General features: G+C 39.7%; 1 protein-coding gene across 1 annotated transcript in view; it reads right to left on the bottom strand.

Annotated features, from left to right (window-relative positions):
- Nucleotides 1-13,340: 13,340 nt before the first annotated feature.
- Nucleotides 13,341-20,314, bottom strand: part of LOC134875984 (glucosidase 2 subunit beta-like) — a 47,019-nt gene continuing 40,045 nt past the window's right edge. The window contains exons 14-15 of the mRNA XM_063900779.1: nt 17,685-17,784; nt 13,341-14,651 (exon numbers count right to left, since the gene is read on the bottom strand). Coding sequence (XP_063756849.1) covers nt 14,514-14,651; nt 17,685-17,784 — 238 coding nt within the window. The 3' untranslated portion in view covers nt 13,341-14,513. The remainder of the gene's footprint in view (nt 14,652-17,684; nt 17,785-20,314) is intronic.

The following is a 20,314-nucleotide window of genomic DNA, read 5'->3' as shown; positions in this document are numbered from 1 at the left end:
AAAAGGGGATACATTCCCCCTAACCCAAAAAATGAAAAACTGTTTAGGGGGGAAAGGCCTGTATTTGCCAATAAGGCATTACAGCCCCTGTTTTTTTTAAAGAGAAATTGTTTTTTTTTTTTTTTTTCCAATTTTTTGAAAAGGCAATTTAAGCCAAAAAAAAACCAAAAAAAAGAATAAATTTAGGGGACGGAAAAGGGGGTATTAAGTCCATTAAGGGATAATATTGGGGTTTTTATTTTTTACAAAAAATTTAAAAAAAAAAGACCCTACTAACCCCCTTTGGGGTTTTTTTTTTTCCCCATTTTTAAAAAAAGGCATTTCATTTCCAAAAAAGTCTCAAAAAAACTGGAATACTTTTAAAGGGGAGGAAAAAGGGGTATTATGTCCATATAAGGGATAAACAGCATGTTTTTTTTTACGAAAAAAAGAAAAAAAGACTTTCTAACCCCTTTCTTTTTTTTTTTTCTAAAAATTTTTTTGGGAAAAGGGGATATCAGCCAAAAAGTCTCAAAAAAGAATGGAATACTTTTTAGGGGGACCAAACCGGGGTAAATTTTTCCTATAAGGGATAATCCCGCAAGGGTTTTTTTTTTTTTACGAAAAAATTTAAAAAAAAGACAACTAACCCCTTTTGGTTTTTTTTTTTTTAAATTTTTTTTGAAAAGGGGATATCAAGCCCCAAAAAAGTCCCCAAAAAAGACGGGGGAAAAATGTTTTTGGGGGAAAGGAACGGTTTTATTATTCCAAATAAAGGGATAAAAACAAACAGTTTTTTTTTTTACGAAAAAAATTTAAAAAAAACAAAATTCTAACCCCCTTTGTTTTTTTTTTTTCTAAAATTTTTTGGGAAAAAACATAAACATGCCCAAAAAAATCCAAAAAAAAAATGCGGGAAAATTTTTTAGGGGTAGGAACTTGTATTATGTCCATAAAGGCAAAATACAGCATGTTTTTTTTACAAAAAATTTAAAAAAAAGACTACTTTAACCCCCTTTTTTTTTTTTTTTTTTTTTTCCCTTTTTTAGAAAGGCTTTCATGTTAAAAAAATCTCAAAAAATAAAAATTGGGGTTTTGGGGTACGGAACGGGGTTTTTTGGCCCAAATAAGGATAATAAAGCATGTTTATTTTTTTTAAAAAAAAAAAAAAAAGACAAACTAAACCCCCTTTTGGTTTTTTTTTTTTACATTTTTTGAAAAAGGGATTTCATGTCCAAAAAAATCTCAAAAAAAACTGCAAAAACTGTTTAGGGGGGGGAACGGGGAAAAATTCCTTTTAGGGATAATACGCATGTTTTTTTTTTTAAAAAAAGGAAAAATTGTTTTTTTTTTTTTTACATTTTTTTTCCAAAAAGGGTATCATTTTCCCCAAAAAAAAAAAACTCAAAAAAAAACTGCAAATATGTTTAGGGGTTCGGAACCCGGGGTATTTTTGTCCGAATAAGGGTAATACAGCTGTTTATTTTTTTCGAGAAAAAAAATTTTTTTTTTTTTTTTAAATTTTTTCAAAAAAGGGATATCATTCCCAAAAAGGGTTTAAAAAAACTCGAAAACGGGGTTTGGGGGACGGGGAAAGGTGTTTAGTCCAAATAAAGATAAAAACAGGGATGTTTATTTTTTAAAAGAAAAAAATTTAAAAAACGCATACTAACCCCTTTTTTTTTTTTTCTTTTTTTTTGAAAAAGGGATTCATGTCCAAAAAAATCTCAAAAAAGACGGGGAAAAACTGGTTTTGGGTACGGAACGGTGTAAATTTTTCCATTTTAAGGGATAATTTCAGCATTTTTTTTTTTTTACGGAAAAATTTTTAAAAAACCAAAAACCCCACATTTTTTTGAAAAGGCTATCATGTCCAAAAAAAATTCAAAAAACTTATCAGCCCAAAAAGCCCAAAAAAAGACTCAAATCTTTTCGGGTTCGGAACGGTGTATTAACCCATAAAAGGCTAATACACATGTTTTTTTTTACAAAAAATTGAAAAACGACATACTAACCCCTTTTTTTTTTTTTTTCCCTACATTTTTTGAAAAGTATATTGCCCAAAAAAAGCTCAAAAAGGCAAATATGTTTAGGGTAGGAAACGGTTATTATGTCCATAAAAGGCAAAATCGCTGTTTATTTTTTACAAAAAATTAAAAAAAAACGACTAAAAAACCCCTTGTTTTTTTTTTTTCCTACTTTTTTTTGAAAAGGCATATCATGCCCAAAAAAAGTCTAAAAAAAGATGCAAATACGTTTTAGGGGTACGGAAGGGTGTTTATGCCCAAAATAAGGCATAAACACATTTTTTATTTTTTTACGAGAAATTCAAAAAAAACCCTTTGGTTTTTTTTTTTTTTTTTATTTTTTTCCAAAAAGGATATATGTCCAAAAAAGTCTCAAAAAAGCGGTTCTGTTTGGGGGTACGGAACGGTGTAATGTCCATAAAAGGAAAATACAGCTTTTTTTATTTTTACAGAAATTTTTTTTTTTTTCTACTTTTTTTTCGAAAAGGCATTCAGCCAAAAAATTCAAAAAAGACTGCAAATAGTTGGGGTACGGAACGGTGTATTTGTCCGAAAAAGGCATAAACAGCTGTTTTTTTTTTACGAGAAATTGTTTTTTTTTTTCTAAATTTTTCGAAAAGGCATATCATTCCAAAAAAGTCCAAAAAACACACGAATACTGTTGGGGGTAGGGAACGGTGGTTTATGTCCAATAAGGCAATACAGCTGTTTTTTTTTTACAAAAATTAAAAAAAACGCATACTAACCCCGGGTTTTTTTTTTTTCTAAATCATTTCGAAAGGCTATCATGTCCAAAAAAGTTCAAAAAAGAGGGAAATACTGTTTGGGGGTAGGGAACGTGTTTTATCCAAAAAGGCATAAACAGCATTTTTAAATTTTTTACGAGAAATTGAAAAAAACCAAAACCAATTTTTCAAAAAGGGGTTATCATGTCCAAAAAAAGTCTCAAAAAACACTACGAATACTGTTAAGGGGTCAAAACGGTGTTTATGCCCGAAAAGGCAAAAATACACTGTTATTTTTTTTCAGAAATTGAAAAAAGACTACTAACCCCCTTTGGTTTTTTTTTTCTCTTTTTTTTGAAAAGGCTTTTCATTCCAAGAAATTCCAAAAAAGATGCGAATAGTTTGGGGGTACGGAACGGTGATTTTTCCCAAATAAGGAAAATTTGCATGTTTTTTTTTACGGGAAATTGAAAAAAACGAATACTAACCCCTTTTTTTTGTTTTTTTTTTAAATCTTCGAAAAGCTTATCATTCCAAAAAGTCTCAAAAAGACGGGAATACTGTTTGGGGTGGGGAACGGTTTTTTTTATATCCATATAACATATACGTGTTTTTTTTTTAAAAAATTGAAAAAAACTACTAACCTTTTTTTTTTTTTTTAAATACATTTTTTTAAAAAGGTTTAAATGTCCGAAAGTCTAAAAAAAAGATGAAAATCTATTTAGGGTACGGAACGGTTATTTGTCCTAAAGGCAAATACAGCAGTTTTTTTATTAGGAAATTAAAAAAAAACGACATAATAACCCCTTTGGTTTTTTTTTTAAATTTTTTTAAAAAAGGCTATCATGCCCAAAAAAGTCTCAAAAAAGATGTGAAACGTTTGGGGGTTTACGGAAGGTGTATTATGTCCATAAAGGCAAATACAGCAGTTTTTTTTTACGGAAATTGAAAAAAAACGACAACCCCCTTTTGGTTTTTTTTTTCAAAATTTTTTTAAAAAGGGCTAAATGTCCAAAAGTCACAAAAAAGACTTGAATCCTTTTTTTGGGAGGGAAACGGTGATTTTCCAAATAAGGCATAATACGATTTTTTTTTTTACAAAATAAAAAAACGACTTTTACAAACCCCCTTTGGTTTTTTTTTTCTACATTTTTTTGAAAAGGCATATCATTCCAAAAAAGTCCTCAAAAAAGACTGAGAATACTGTTTAGGGTTACGGAACGGTGTATTATGTCCGATATAAAGCATAATACATCATGTTTATTTTTTTACGAGAAATTGAAAAAAACGACATACTAACCCCTTTGGTTTTTTTTTTCCTACATTTTTTTGAAAAGGCATATCATGTCCAAAAAAGTCTCAAAAAAGACTGAAATACTATTTAGGGGTACGGAACGGTGTATTATTTCCATATAAGGCATAATACAGCATGTTTATTTTTTACGAGAAATTGAAAAAACGACATACTAACCCCTTTGGGTTTTTTTTTTCTACATTTTTTGAAAAGGCATATCATGTCCAAAAAAGTCTCAAAAAAGACTGCGAATACTGTTTAGGGGTACGGAACGGTGTATTATGTCCATATAAGGCATAATACAGCATGTTTATTTTTACGAAAAATTGAATAAACGACATACTAACCCCTTTCGGTTTTTTTTTTTCTACATTTTTTCGAAAAGGCATATCATGTCCAAAAAAGTCTCAAAAAAGACTGCGAATACTGTTTAGGGGTACGGAACGGTGTATTATGTCCATATAAGGCATAATACAGCATGTTTATTTTTTACGAGAAAATTGAAAAAAACGACATACTAACCCCTTTGGTTTTTTTTTTTCTACATTTTTTGAAAAGGCATATCATGTCCAAAAAAGTCTCAAAAAAGACTGCGAATACTGTTTAGGGGTACGGAACGGTGTATTATGTCCAAATAAGGCATAATACAGCATGTTTATTTTTTACGAGAAATTGAAAAAAACGACATACTAACCCCTTTCGGTTTTTTTTTTTCTACATTTTTTTGAAAAGGCATATCATGTCCAAAAAAGTCTCAAAAAAGACTGCGAATACTGTTTAGGGGTACGGAACGGTGTATTATGTCCATATAAGGCATAATACAGCATGTTTATTTTTTACGAGAAATTGAAAAAACGACATACTAACCCCTTTGGTTTTTTTTTTTCTACATTTTTTGAAAAGGCATATCATGTCCAAAAAAGTCTCAAAAAAGACTGGAATACTGTTTAGGGGTACGGAACGGTGTATTATGTCCATATAAGGCATAATACAGCATGTTTATTTTTTACGAAAAATTGAAAAAACGACATACTAACCCCTTTGGTTTTTTTTTTTTCTACATTTTTTCGAAAAGGCATATCATGTCCAAAAAAGTCTCAAAAAAGACTGAGAATACTGTTTAGGGTACGGAACGGTGTATTATGTCCATATAAGGCATAATACAGCATGTTTATTTTTTACGAGAAATTGAAAAAAACGACATACTAACCCTTTGGTTTTTTTTTTTTCTAAACTTTTTGAAAAGGCATATCATGTCCAAAAAAGTCTCAAAAAAGACTGAGAATACTGTTTAGGGTACGGAACGGTGTATTATGTCCGAATAAGGCATAATACAGCATGTTTATTTTTTACGAGAAGTTGAAAAAACGACATACTAACCCCTTTGGTTTTTTTTTTTTCTAAATCATTTCGAAAAGGCATATCATGTCCAAAAAAGTCTCAAAAAAGACTGCGAATACTGTTAAGGGGTACGGAACGGTGTATTATGTCCAAATAAGCATAATACAGCATGTTTATTTTTTACGAGAAATTGAAAAAACGACATACTAACCCCTTTGTTTTTTTTTTTCTACATTTTTTTGAAAAGGCATATCATGTCCAAAAAAGTCTCAAAAAAGACTGCGAATACTGTTTAGGGGTACGGAACGGTGTATTATGTCCGAATAAGGCATAATACAGCATGTTTATTTTTTACGAAAAATAGAAAAAACGACATACTAACCCCTTTCGGTTTTTTTTTTCTTCATTTTTTTGAAAAGGCATATCATGTCCAAAAAGTCTCAAAAAAGACTGCGAATACTGTTTAGGGGTACGGAACGGTGTATTATGTCCGAATAAGGCATAATACAGCATGTTTATTTTTTACGAAATATTGAAAAAACGACATACTAACCCCTTTGGTTTTTTTTTTCTAAATTTTTTTGAAAAGGCATATCATGTCCAAGAAAGTCTCAAAAAAGACTGCAAATACTGTTTAGGGGTACGGAACGGTGTATTATGTCCAAATAAGCATAATACAGCATGTTTATTTTTTACGAGAAATTGAAAAAAACCACAACCACATTTTTTCGAAAAGGCATATCATGTCCAAAAAAGTCTCAAAAAAGACTGCGAATACTGTTTAGGGGTACGGAACGGTGTATTATGTCCATATAAGGCATAATACAGCATGTTTATTTTTTACGAAAAATAGAAAAAATGACATACTAACCCCTTTTTTTTGTTTTTTCTACATTTATTTGAAAAGGCATATCATGTCCAAAAAATTCTCAAAAAAGACTGAGAATACTATTTAGGGGTACGGAACGGTGTATTATGTCCAAATAAGCATAATACAGCATGTTTATTTTTTATGAGAAATTGAAAAAAATGACATACTAACCCCTTTCGGTTTTCCATCCATCCATACATCTTCTTCCGCTTATCCGTCAGGGTCGCGGAGGTAAAAGCTCCAGCAGAGAGCCCCAAACTTTCCTTTCCCTGGCCACATCAACCAGCTCTGACTTGGGGATTCCAAGGCGCTCCCAGGCCAGCGAAGATATATATTCCCTCCACCTGGTCCTAGGTCTACCCCTCGGTCTCTTCCCAGTTGGACGTGCCTGGAACACCTCCTTAGGGAGGCGCCCAGGTGGCATCCTCACTAGGTGCCTGAACCACCTGAACTGGCTCCTTTCAACGCGAAGGAGCAGCGGTTCTACTCGGAGTCCCTCCGGATGACTGAACTTCTCACCTTATCCCTAAGGGAGATGCCAGCCACCCTGCGGAGAAATCCCATTTTGGCCGCTTGTATCCGCGATCTCGTTCTTTCGGTCATGACCCATCCTTCATGACCATAGGTGAGGGTAGGAACGAAGATGGCCCGGTAGACAGAGAGCTTTGCCTTCTGGCTCAGCTCTCTTTTCGTCACAACGGTGCGGTAAAGCGACTGCAGTACCGCTCCCGCTGCTCCGATTCTCCGGCCCATCTCACGCTCCATTGTTCCCTCACTCGAGAGCAAGACCCCGAGATACTTGAACTCCTTCACTGGGGGTAAGGCTTCATTCCCTACCTGGTGTGGACAGTCCACGGTTTCCTGCTGAGAACCATGGCCTCAGATTTGGAGGTGCTGATCCTCATCCCGGCCGCTTCACACTCGGCCGCGAACCAATCCAGTGAGTGCTGAAGGTCACAGACCGATGAAGCCATTAGGACCACATTATCTGCAAAAAGCAGTGGTGCAATCCTTAGCCCACCGAACTGCAGACCCCCTCCCCCACGACTACGCCTCGAAATCCCATCCATGAATATCACAAACAGGATTGGTGACAAAGCGCAGCCCTGGCGGAGGCCAACCCTCACCGGAAATCGGTCCGACATGCTGCCGAGGACCCGGACACAGCTCTCGCTTTGAGAGTACAGAGATTGGATGGCCCTGAGTAGAGACCCCCTCACCCCTTACTCCCGCAGCACCTCCCACAGTATCTCCCTGGGTACCCGGTCATACGCCTTCTCCAAATCCACAAAGCACATGTAGACCGGATGAGCGTATTCCCAGGCCCCCTCCAGGATCCTTGCGAGAGTGAAAAGCTGATCCATCCTTCCACGACCAGGACTGAAACCGCATTGTTCCTCCTCAATCTGAGGTTCGACAATCGGCCGGACCCTCCTTTCCAGCACCTTAGAGTAAACTTTCCCGGGGAGGCTGAGTAATGTGATGCCTCTGTAATTGGCACACACTCTCTGATCCCCCTTTTTAAAAAGGGGAACCACCACCCCGGTCTGCCACTCCTTCGGTACTGTTTCCGACTTCCACGCAATGTTGATGAGACGTGTCAACCATGACAGTCCCTCAACACCCAGAGCCTTCAGCATTTCTGGGCGGATCTCATCTCATCCACCCCGGGGCTTTACCACTGTGGAGCTGTTTAACTACCTCAGTTGTCGGATTCAGGAGTTCCTCAAAGTGTTCCTTCCACCGCCCTAACACACTATCAGTTGAGGTCAACAGTGTCCCATCCTTACTATACACAGCTTGGATGGTTCCCTGCTTCCCCCTCCTGAGGTGTCGGACAGTTTTCCAGAACAACTTTGGTGCCGACCGAAAGTCCTTCTCCATGGCTTCTCCGAACTTCTCCCACATCCGCTGCTTTGCCTCGGCCACGGCTGAGGTTGCTGCCCTTCGGGCCCATCGATACCTTGCAACATATCCCGGAAGGCCTCCTTTTTCAGTCGGATGGCTTCCCTGACCACCGGTGTCCACCAGGAGGTTCGAGGGTTACCGCCCGTTGAGGCACCTAAAACCTTGAGACCACAGCTCCCCGCCGCAGCTTCGGCTTTGAACACCGCCTACTCTGGTTCAATGTCCCCAGCCTCCACAGGGATGCTTGAAAAGCTCCGCCGGAGGTGTGAGTTGAAGGCCTCCTGGACTTGGTACTCCTCCAGACGTTCCCAGTTCACCCGCACTACACGTTTGGGCTTACCAGGTCTGTCCAGAGGCTTCCCCTGCCACTCGACCCAACTCACCACCAGATGGTGATCAGTTGACAACTCCGCCCCTCTCTTCACCCGAGTGTCCAAATCATGCAGCCTCAGGTCCGATGATACAATAACAAAATCGATCATGGACCTTCTGCCTAGGGTGCTCTGGTACCACGTACACTTATGAGCATCCTTATGTTCGAACATGGTGTTTGTTATGGCCATTCCATGACTAGCACAGAGTTCTAGAGCCGACGCGGTGCGCAGAGGTGAGCCCCATCAGATCCAACTGGTAACGCTCCACCTCCCGAACAAGCTCCGGCTCCTTCCCCCCAGAGAGGTGACATTCCACGTCCCCAAAGTCAGCTTCTGTCGCCCGAGTCTGGTCCGTCAAGACCCTCTGCTTTCACTGCCACCCTTCTGGCAGTGCACCCGACCTCATCGCTGTTTCCCGTAGGTGGTGGGCCCGCGGGACGGGAAAGCGGAGGTGTTGCCCACGTTGCTTTTACGGGCTGTGCCCGGCTGGGCTCTATGGCAAGCCCGGCCACGAGACGCTCGCTGACGAGTCCTCCTTCTGGCCCTGGCTCCAGAAGGGGACCCCGGGCTTCCTCCGGGCCGGGTATCCTCGCTTTCACGTGTGTTTTTTAGGGCTGTTTTCGACTAAGGATTTTCATAGTCGAATCTGATTCGTCAGATTTTGCCATAGTCGACTGATAGTCGAACCTTTTTTTTTTTCAGATAGCAGCTAGATCTTTATATTTTTCCGTTTCAAACAAAAGAGCTCAAAAAACATGGTAGGTGTGAAACAAATACCTTTATTTATTTAAAGTGCAACTGAAATGAATTTTCATCTATCATTCAAATGAAATTTTGACTTTTTCTTAAACCATCAATCCAACTTGAACTAAATTTTCCGGGCATAACTTGTTAAAACGGCCATTTAAAAGTGTGAATTATGTGGCCTTGGGTGCGAAATTGGCCATGTGACCGTGATGTCATAGGGTTGACTCCCTTATTTGCTGGTATGGCTGGCTGCGAAAACAACATACATTTGATGGACCTATATCTCATCAAGGAACCAAAATTCTGATACAAACATCAGCAGGTCGAAAGAACACACCTCTAACATTATGTGGAAAAACTTTCGTTGAATTTAAGCCACACAAATCGATTTAATATCTATATTGTAGAGGCTCTCTGCACCTCCCGTAGGCTATGGGTAGGCTAATGGAAATGAAAGAAAGTTACCATTTTCGGCACAGGATCGGCGGGCACAAAACAGCCATCGCTTCTACTACACGCTTATTATTATTAAGATGTTATCAATCAAATGACACAATAGTGTATGTTTGCTGTGGTAAACTGGAAAAGATTTGAACATGCCGGTTTCGCAGGTATGGCATTCTGCTGCGCTGTCTTTGACACGTTGAAACCTAACGAAGTGGCACTTTGAAATCCAGCCACTTAAGAAAAACTTGTGTGATAATAACATGGTTTTAATGTAAGCTTAATAAACAATGGCGTTATCCCCATTATTATGCCGAAATGTATCGATCAACCAGCTACATCTACCTTAGTTCATTTTGTTTATGGCAACGGTTGACAAGGAAGATGCTTTGCTTTGACGCAGGCTCAAGAGTATTTTCTCAGAAGCGAACAGTAAGCGAACACTATTATATGTATATTAAAAAAACAAGTCCAGTAATGTCAGATCTGGAAATTTCCGAAATAAGTGAAAGGAGCGAGACAGATAGTTCTAGTAGGCCTACAGATACAGATGGTGAGTCTGTGGAGTCGGACTATGTTGGTGCCTACCAGGATGAGCCGTTAGCCCTACCGGGCGAAAACGAGCGTCGACAACAAGAGGTCGACGAGGATGGCATCTGGTAATGTGGTCAGACTCACCTGTCTTCGCGCCCGAGCAGTACTAGCAGGGACAGTCTCAGTCGGCACACCAGGTCCAGCGATGTCTATAGTTGGAACAGCTTCAGCTAAAAGACGTCTCCTATTCCCAACCAATCCCGCGATCTCCACATTTTTTGTGAAACAGTTGTGATGGAAATGTACGGAGCACAACACAGATGTTGAGGACACTTCAAAATCACGACGATGCCTCCGTACAAACTGTATCCACCGTGCTCTTGTCTTTGCCTTCTCCTTGTCAGCCTCAGTTCCAGTATTTTTTTGTTTCGGAAACATGTGCAGAGAGATGCCTTCAGTGAAGCTGCTATTTTTGCAACTAACACCATTTGGCCCTCCAGCAACACAATATTTTCCACCGTGCTTTGATGTCTTAGCCATAGACGCCGCCATTACAGTTAGACTACCAGAACTTCTGTGTCAACCCTATGACGTCACGCATAAAAAATGAATTCGCACAAAAAGACAAAATGTGGCTCCTTTTGAGCCCGTTTTAACATGACTTCCCGGATAAATTATTATCCAGACAATATCTCATTTTAATCGCAAGGCTTAGAACCTTTAGAATCAGCACCCAAAACTGTGAAATTCCAACAATTAAAATTCGTTTCATGAGTCCTTTAAAGCCAGATGAACGAAACTGGGCATATTAAACATCAGAACAGTTCACATAAAATCGGAACAAAATGGCTTCAAAAACAACAACGTGCCAAAACATGCCTTTATCGCTCAGTTAAGAACCTATTTCTTGGCTTTCAATTCACAGTTTACACTCGGGAATCGGGATAAAATAAATACATAATTAAACTTATCGCAACAGCCTGGAACTAGTGCAAAATGACATAACACTTCTTTCCAGCCCTGGCCCTTTAAGCTCCCATTGCCTGTCCATCTGCTCGGACAGCGTAGTCTTGATGATCTTTGTGGTTCGACTGTCGTCCGCATGCACCACCAAATGTCTTTTTTTAAATATTCATAAGCATGGGGACAGTGGCAGACAGGGATGCATTATTTTCTTGGGACAAAAGCTCTGTCAGAGTGATCATTGGTTTAAGAACAGCGACAATGTCCTCTGCTGTGCGCCACTGTGATGTGGATAGCTCCAGGTCACGATCGGACCGTTTGCTCACACTGTCATCTGTGAGCACGGCTGAAACTGGCCCCTTCTGTTCGATCAAGCGATCGAGCATCAAATAAACAGTCCAACGGGTGACAACATCCTGCATCAGTTTATGCTGAGGAACATTCTGTTGTTTCTGTTTATCTTGAAGTGCTGTTTTGAAATGAGAAACCAAGCGCCTTGCAGCAGCAACAGTGCGGCAAATGGGGTCCTGCTTCAGAGCGCTGTTTATGCAGAGTTGTAATGTGTGGCCCGCGCAGCGCACCCCTTTCATATTTCCCCAGGAGGGCTGCTGGACCAACTGGTTGGTGCACGCAACCATGTTTGCTGCGTTGTCATGCACCACAGAAACGATCTTGGTACTTGGAATGTCCCACTCGCAAATTATCTCCGTCAGTTCTCGTGCAATGTGATCGGCTGTGTGACTGTCCTCCATTTTTTTTGTTTCTAAAACAAAACTCTCCAGTCGCCAGCCTCCAGTGATGAAATGTGATGTGACTGTGAGATAAGCCTCCATCTGAAGCGAGGTCCAGATATCAGTTGTGAAACTGACAGCTTCACAGTCCTGTATTGCCCTGTATATCTCTGACCGTGTCGATAGATATTTTGTGTGCATGATATCCATCACCGTAGCTCTTGTAGGGACGGTGTAGCCTGGCTCAAGTATGCGCAAGAGTTCTTTAAATCCCCCACCCTCAACAATGCGCACAGGCCTCATATCAAGTGCCACAAACTCCGCAATCTGTTCAGTAATTCCCCTTTTTCTCTTCTCTGAGTGTAACTGTAAATGATAGAATAATATAACAATATTTTAATGCCTGCATTGATAAAAGAGTGGTAGAACTGTTTGTTTGTTTGTAAAGTTAACAAGCCTTACCCGCTTCAAATGATATGCCATGTTGGTTGTCGTCGTGTGATATGCAAGAACCTGCTCACACAACTTACACTTCACTTTCTTCGGGTCATCTTTAACCTTTTCAAAATAGTTCCACACTTTTGATGTCTTTTTAGTAGCCATTGTGAGCCAATAAACCCGTAAACACTAACGGTCCTGTGTGCTGCTCACCTGCGCTCATTTGGATTGCGCAACTGCAGTGGGTGTGATTTATTAATACCGTAATAAACTAAGACTACCATTTAAACCAACAAATCATTGGAACTCTTTATTAACATAAATAGACAGACTTTGCATTAAAATAGGCTTTTATATAACAAAAAAAGACATTCTATGTAACAATTAATGCTCGGCAGCCGCGGGCACCCCATATAGTCAGAATGGTATGGTCTTTGTTGTATAACAACATTTTACGAAGATTCGACTACGAGGTTCATAGTCGAATCAGACCTCTCCGAATCGAATCGTCGAATAGTCGAATATTGGAGGTCAGTCCTAGTGTTTTTCATGAGGTCTTTTGAACCAATCTTAGTCTGGCCCCTTACTTGGGACCAATTTACTATGGGAGACCCTACCAGGAACACAAAGTTCCAGACAACACAGCCCCCAGGTTCATTGGGGCACACAAACCTCTCCACCACGATAAGGTGCTGGTTCTCGGAATGTCGTTTTTTTCATTTTTTTGACATGCTGTATTATGCTTTATTTGGACAGAATACACCGTTCCTTACCCCTACACAGTCGGTTTTTTTTCATTTTTTCATAAAATAAATCATAAAATCAGGAGAATTAGCTCAGACTAAAGCATAGCTAGCAGGCGAACAGTCATGCAGCTGGGAATAAAGGTATATAGTAAGCAGTCTGATTCTAAATGAGCCTTTCCCTACACAATCTGTTGGATTAGGAAAAGAATGAAGTGTGGTTACACCAAAATATGAAGTACTTTATTTGTGCTTATGATGAGCAGTTATTTAATACAGAGTAACAGTGGTGCTGTGAATGGATCAGGCCTGGTACACTTACAAAGTGTTACAGTTCTCTCTATACTATTTCACTTCTCTAAGAGTTATTATTTTTTATTGGTGATGATGTTAACCTGTGAAAAACAAGTCACAAATAAGAAGTTACATTTTAAGTCACAGCAGCAGTTTTTAGTAACACAAACAGCAATAGTAGTGCATTTGTTGAAAACATATCTGGTGAATATTTTCAGCTGCTAAAACAAACTGGTAATCATGAAAAAGGCCATGTGCAACAGCATGGGTCTATGCTAAGCTAAAGAGCTAAAGAGAGCATCTAATCATTACGGGTTTGATTTTTCATGGGATAATTGGACAAATATGTAACATCACACACACTTTCTCCATTTCAGGGGTTTTGGTTTTTGTATCATTATCAAGAACATTTTAGTTGCATAATGGGAAGGTGAACATATTTATTGCTTTTTTCCCGATGGTCGGAATAAGTCCCTAAGATTATTGCTGGTTTTCTTTTAACTTGCCCTTTTAACTTAACAGAAGTGAAAGCAGTTATATGATACAGCAGTTATTCACCTTGTGTTTTGCCGGCTTTAGGGCAAGACATTGCTGTATAATGTCTTGCCACTTCCAGTTAAAGCGTAATTGCTATCGCTATTGCTTTTAAGCTTTTAATTAACTTAATATTTAACTATTTGTCAACTGTTCTTGAGTTATAACAGTTTTCAGGCAAGAAACTAACTGTATATTAGCAATATGTGATAATTTATGCAAAAAAAGTATATTTGAGAATTTACAGCAATGTTTGGAGCTGTTTGGTTCTTGAAAGGAACACGTCAACAAAGTTCTTCTTCTTCTTCTTCACATCATTTATGTAAATGTTTACATTGTAATCTTGTCAGTGTAAATCCCACAGGAGGATTTTATTGTTTTTATTTAACAAATGCTCTATTCCAAAACAATGTAAAGCTGTATCAATGAATTAAACCTGATCATCATATTCTAACTACAGAGAGCTTGTTGGAAGAATACTATGTCTGACAGCACTGATGGTTCCCTCAGGATCCCGGACTGTCACCATGGGCTAGCCGGGGGGCTACCTCCATGCATGTCGAGGGTCACAGTTCACTGTGGATGCCCCGCTGCTTCAGCACCGTCTGACAGGCCACAGGAGTCTGGAAGTCCATGATGTACTGGCATTTGCTGGGCTCCTTCACCCTGCGTAGCGCTGTCTCTGTGCCGCATGTCAGTGTGACCTAGAAAGCAGAGAGGAGGAACGGTGAGGAGGTGCAGGAGAGGAGCCGAGTTCATCTGCAGATAGAGGCCATTAAGAAGCTTTTTAAATCTGTTCAGAGAGACTAGGGGTATGACGAATTGTCAAAAAATCAGCTCCTATCGTCTACTCCTATCCTTGACCTTTGCGTGAAACATCACAGGGTGAAGGAATAGTGGATAGGAGAACTCAAAAGGACTTAGGAAAAGAGACTGCGGTGCTTTGAGAATCCAACTGCACTTACACTATTCAACGTATTTATAATGTGCCAGCGGACGTTATTATTGTGCGTCTGCTGTGGAGAAACCACAGTTCGCTGTAAAGCGGACTACTGAAAGTGCACTTAGAGACTTTGCAACATGCTCTCTTATGGTGTTGTTTTATGCTTTATGAATGTGGACAACAGTGAGACATATATTCTTCAGTACCAAGGTTGGAATTGAAATAAAAAAGGAAAGTGAACCTCATGTTTGTCAATCTAACCCTTCGGTCCACACGTATTAACCCACATGAATCCCAATACATTTGATAATATGAAAATATTTTAAAATAAATACAACTATATATGTTATAACCTTGTCAACCTCTATCACTGTGTATTTCACCATTAAAACATGTCTGAAACCCTACACTGAGGAATTATGACTTTATTTGATCATTTCAGTAAAAAAGTAACGTTCATATTTCTCCTTTTCATTAATTAGTGTTGCATGTTCCAAATAAAGCACTTTAGCAAGTTACGTGTTGCCACGATCGGTTGTTTCCGTGAACAGCCAAATGTTTTGCCTCGGAGAAAGTTGCGGCCGCATGGCATTGTGAGCCAGCATTTTTCTCCTTCGTAAAGGAAGGTCCAGTGTTTCCTAAGCTAAAGAAAGTTATAAACGGAGTTTCAAAGCTCCTTTCCTATCATATAGATAATTTGAACAGCTCTTATCACGGCTGCCGCTGAGGTTCTTCCGGATCATTTCGCTCTGTTAGGAACCTACCTAAGCTAAACTGACAATTCGACCGCAACCTAGCTCTAGCTCTCTAGCTGAGTTTCAGATCATACTGCAGCTGGTTCAGAACAAGAGAGAAAAAGAGCGCAAGAGAAGGAAAGAGGTTAAAATACAGAGCTGTGGACGTCAGAGAAATCAACAGACAGGAAGTAAAAACTAGAACAAGTCGTCATTCTACTAATAAGTAGGATAATGATCACTGGCATGGCGATTCTTGCCCTGTCTAAGTTTGTTTTGGCAAACGAAAAATCAGACCTACTGTATATTGTGGAAACTGAGTCAGTTTATATCTGTAGCTACAGTAAGTGCAGCTCATAGCCCAGCACTTTGAATTTAATTAATAAGTGAAGCAGTTCAGTTCCCCCTCCCTACAGACTCTTCTGTTGCATGCTGCTTTAATTTGGAATACCTCAACATCCCTCAGTGAAACAGTACCTCAGTGGTCTCAGAAACCAAAGAGTGAAGAGAGGAGAGTTCTCATTACCCAGAGACGAGTTTGGCTTTTCAAATATAATGAGCGCCGACTTCTGACGAGACTTCATTTATGCCGCCTGCTCTCGGTGAGGAGGTCGTATCAAAGGAATTAATTTGAGTCTTTTTAAAGGGGGCCCTGGATGGCATGAGTACATATATTTGCAAACTACATTTATTAGACTGTGATTTGTGCAGAGGGGGCCAGGCACAGGAAATAAGATGATTAAATTTAGAACATTCTGACACAAAATGTAAATGGCTCTCATAAAAGTGTCTGTAAGAGGAGGAGGCGATACCGGAGAGATAAAGAAGAGAAGCAGAGCAGCATTAAACCAATGAGGACTGACAAGGGGTGGGGGGGGCATGTCAGCTCCCATCACCGGGCCCTGAACACAACATCTCCCTGCCAGGATGCCAAGTGGGAAAAACTCCACATGTGGAAAACACACAGCTGATCTGTCTCTATGCACCCAGCATCTATCTGAAAAGGGAGGAGTGTCATGGGATTTATACCCAGTGAGGATGTTTTGTCCAGGCCCTTATGCTTTATATATAAAGCATATCATATCTATGCTTTAATGTTCAAAAAGCTCTTTATTTTTCTCATACTGCCTGTGCCTCTATTCACCCTCCGTCTGAAACAATAACCCAGTCAGCTCTGATTGGTTAGCTGGCCAGCGCTGATGTGATTGGTCAACAACTTGAAATTTCCCGCCCATCACATCCAATGTGTTGGCGCGAGTGTCGCATAGATGTCACTATGTTATGGGAGTAAACACAAAGGAGTTCAAGGGAGGCGAGGGGGGAGAAACAATCCCTCTTGATGGAAATATGGGATTCCAGCCTTAGCCTTCACACAAACCTATTCAACACACTCCAGGGAAGGGAACACCACAAAAACTGAGAAGGCCGCTGAGGCCACTTTATGTTTTCCCTGAAGCATAGCGATAGATAGTGATTGGTAACCATCTATCAGAAATTAGACTCGTATCTGTCAAAACTGAAACAATGTCATGTTGATCCAAGGCTAGGGGAATATCCCAAGATGCATTTTTAGGACATGAGTGATCATTTGAAACCCTGCAGAAGAGTTACGCGACGTATAGTTGAAAAGTACACACCATGTCACTGATAATGGTCAAACTGGATCCATGTTACATACAGGCCTTTCCTCCTGTTAATAAAAACACCAAACACAATCAAGAAGTGTGTAAGGTTCAGCACATGCAGCGTTTATAACGCAGCATTAAAAACTCAAGGCGTGTCAGTCAAGCATTTTGTACATTTGCTAAGCGATCATAACCATCTGAATACTTTAGGTGTTTTTTTTTATTCTGTTTTTAAAATATTGTCAATATAACAGCAGTGTTTCCTCCAGAAAATGTTCTCATATTATCCATAATGAGTTTAAATCCTAATGAGGTCTGTATCACATATTTATTGAGCTCTGATGAAGGACTTTGTTTCCATCTGCCAGTCAGTGTGTATGTTCCACTTGTGTATCTATTACTTTGTATATCCCCGAGTGTGTGTGCAGCACTTACTGTAGTACTGCGGGAGCCTCCTTGCCAGCAGGGTTCTCCATTCTCATACACCATCTGACTGTACGGGTTCTTCGGAGTCCCCGCCCACATCCCCCACCTCCTGAGAGACACACAGCAGGAACACAGAGTCAGGTTCATATTTTCATGAAGTGGAAACAAAGTCTTTTATCAGCAGCTGAGCCCAGAAAAGTTTGTCTGGTTATTAAAAACACATAGACCTGGCAGCGTGACCAGCCTGGCACCATGCTCAACAATGGAGGGGAAATATTAATTAGTCAGAGTAAATGTGTGTGCAGCACCACACGAGGGAAGGGAAGTGAAGCCGTATCCACAGAGGCCGAGCCTGCAGCTCATTACGCTCTCACCAAACATTTCCCAGAGAGACAGAGCAGAGTGCCAGCACTGTGTCCGGACGCCATATCTGCAGTCAGTCTTCTGTCAGCTCCTCTACAGTTATATATCTGCAGTCTATGGTCTGACAGATGCCATGTGATTAAGCTTTCTCCACATAACTTCCTCTGTTCTTCAGTTGAACTTTAGCAGTTTCTCAGACGTGCTGCTGCTGACGACTGATTCAGTAAAACAGAGTAATCCTGTTGGAAGGAAAATTGTTCTGCACATGGTGCATGGTCGATTGGAGATTTTACTGATGTCCTGCCCTACATAGACTCGCAACTGTCTGCACGGAGGGAGAAATAATTCAATCAATATTTTCACTTAAAGGGAAGCACAGGACCTGAAGCCTTTTCCAAGTGGTCTGGCAATACTTTTCAAAATGCTAATAATTGATAGTATTGTTCTTCAATCTGTCTAAGAGCTGTCTCTGGTGCCTATGCTTGATAAATGTACCTTTCGTTGCGAGATTACAGATCTTTGCTTTCAGTATCAGGGAGGCTTATATGATATTTTTATTGGGACTTTAATAAATGGCAGCAGTATATTACCCTTTTTTGTATATTTGATATTGCTGCTGATATTGTGGATTTAAAAATAAGATGAAAGGTGCAAAACAAAGGGGAATAAAGGAGGAACTAAGAAAAATACAAAATTGGGAACATACATTTGTGTCCAACAAACATCACATTTTTTCCCCCATTCTTTTAAAGTCCACTCTGATTTCAGAAAGGTGTCCCTGCTCCTTCTACCTGCTGCTGTGATTGGGTTTTAGCACTCTGTTGGTGACAGAGGCCTTCGATGGATTCCTGTCAGAGCTGCAGGAGTTGACAATTGATCACCTTCATGCACGGTAATAATAACACATTCCTGCACTAAATATATCATACAATCCTCACCAGACTCGTGCACAGGTCCTTATTTACAACTCTGAAAGGCAGCCCATCCAACCTTAATGCTCTGACATACGCACCTCATTAGTCATCCATTTCCTGTAATGACTAATTATGGACGATAGGGATGCTCCTTTTAAAGGCTTTACACTTGCAGATATCTCACTCATAATCTAATCTGTGTCCCGCCTCCTCCTTCCTTCAAAGATAGACCTGCTGTTATCCACGCATTTGCTTTGCATTATGGGTGAAATAGTAGGCTAGACACCTCTGACTTCACACATTACAGAGTCAGTCTCAAAATAAGACCGAGTCAGTGTCAGTGTTATCTCTTTCCTGAATCACTAGGTTAGGTTTCTATTGACACAGAAATAGAGTTGTGATTGAATTAGCTGCAGACCATAGCACATCAAATACTTTTTGAGAGTGTTATGATGAATTATCTTTTGAATTGTTGGACTGCTTTCTATGATCTGATGCTTATTGTGAGTAATTAGCTTTATAACGCAGATTAGTTTCTCCTGATGAAGGCTGCAACTAATTTAAGCCCCTTTTATTTCTTTAAAGCGATGCCAGTGATTCTGTTTTAAACTCTATCGCAGCATTAATCCGAGTAATAAATCCCCACGATCCACGGATAATCTCACCCACCCCCCTCTCATATAGCCAAAATCAACCTCTCAGAAGCTATTATCACTATACATGATTGTCTGCTTCTTAAACTCCTGCAGGTACTGGAGGGGGGGAACGTTTTCTGACAGGCATGGCCGTCAGAAAACGGAGTATGAATCTGCCTTCAGTGTTTTTCTCTGCTGACATCAGACAGCTGACTCCACTTCACATGCACAGGAGGAAGCTGCCTGCATTCACTCATGTGTTAAAACATTTTTGGATAAATCTGCACTTAATATAAAAAGAGAACTCAAGTTCTACACCTAATGACACATGGAAGAAATGCTTCCATGGTGTGTAGCATCTGTGAAAGACTCAAAAGCCAAACGCTGCAGCTACAGTAGGTTAAGCAAAACCCCAAAAAAAGGTTAGAATAACAAATCCTGTGTTGGACACGTACTGATACTTTGACTACAAATATTAAATGACTTTGTCACAGAGGCTACGTCACTTCTTTCTGGATCTGGATGAGAGACCTGTGAATGTTTGACCCACCCATCATCTCTTTTATCACTCAAACACTTCCTTGTTGCTCTTGTCATAACTCTGGCCTTCTTGTATAAGTATTGTTAAGGAACCATGTGCGGGCCTCTTATTAAATGTTAAAATATATTATAATACTAACAGTTTTTTGGATTGAGATAATACACATCGACAGGCATATAAAATATA

The sequence above is a fragment of the Eleginops maclovinus genome, chromosome 14 (assembly GCF_036324505.1).
Source record: "Eleginops maclovinus isolate JMC-PN-2008 ecotype Puerto Natales chromosome 14, JC_Emac_rtc_rv5, whole genome shotgun sequence".
Classification (NCBI taxonomy): Eukaryota; Metazoa; Chordata; class Actinopteri; order Perciformes; family Eleginopidae; genus Eleginops; species Eleginops maclovinus.
The sequence above is the reverse complement of the archived record's forward strand: the minus strand, read 5'-3'. Positions and strand labels throughout refer to the sequence as shown.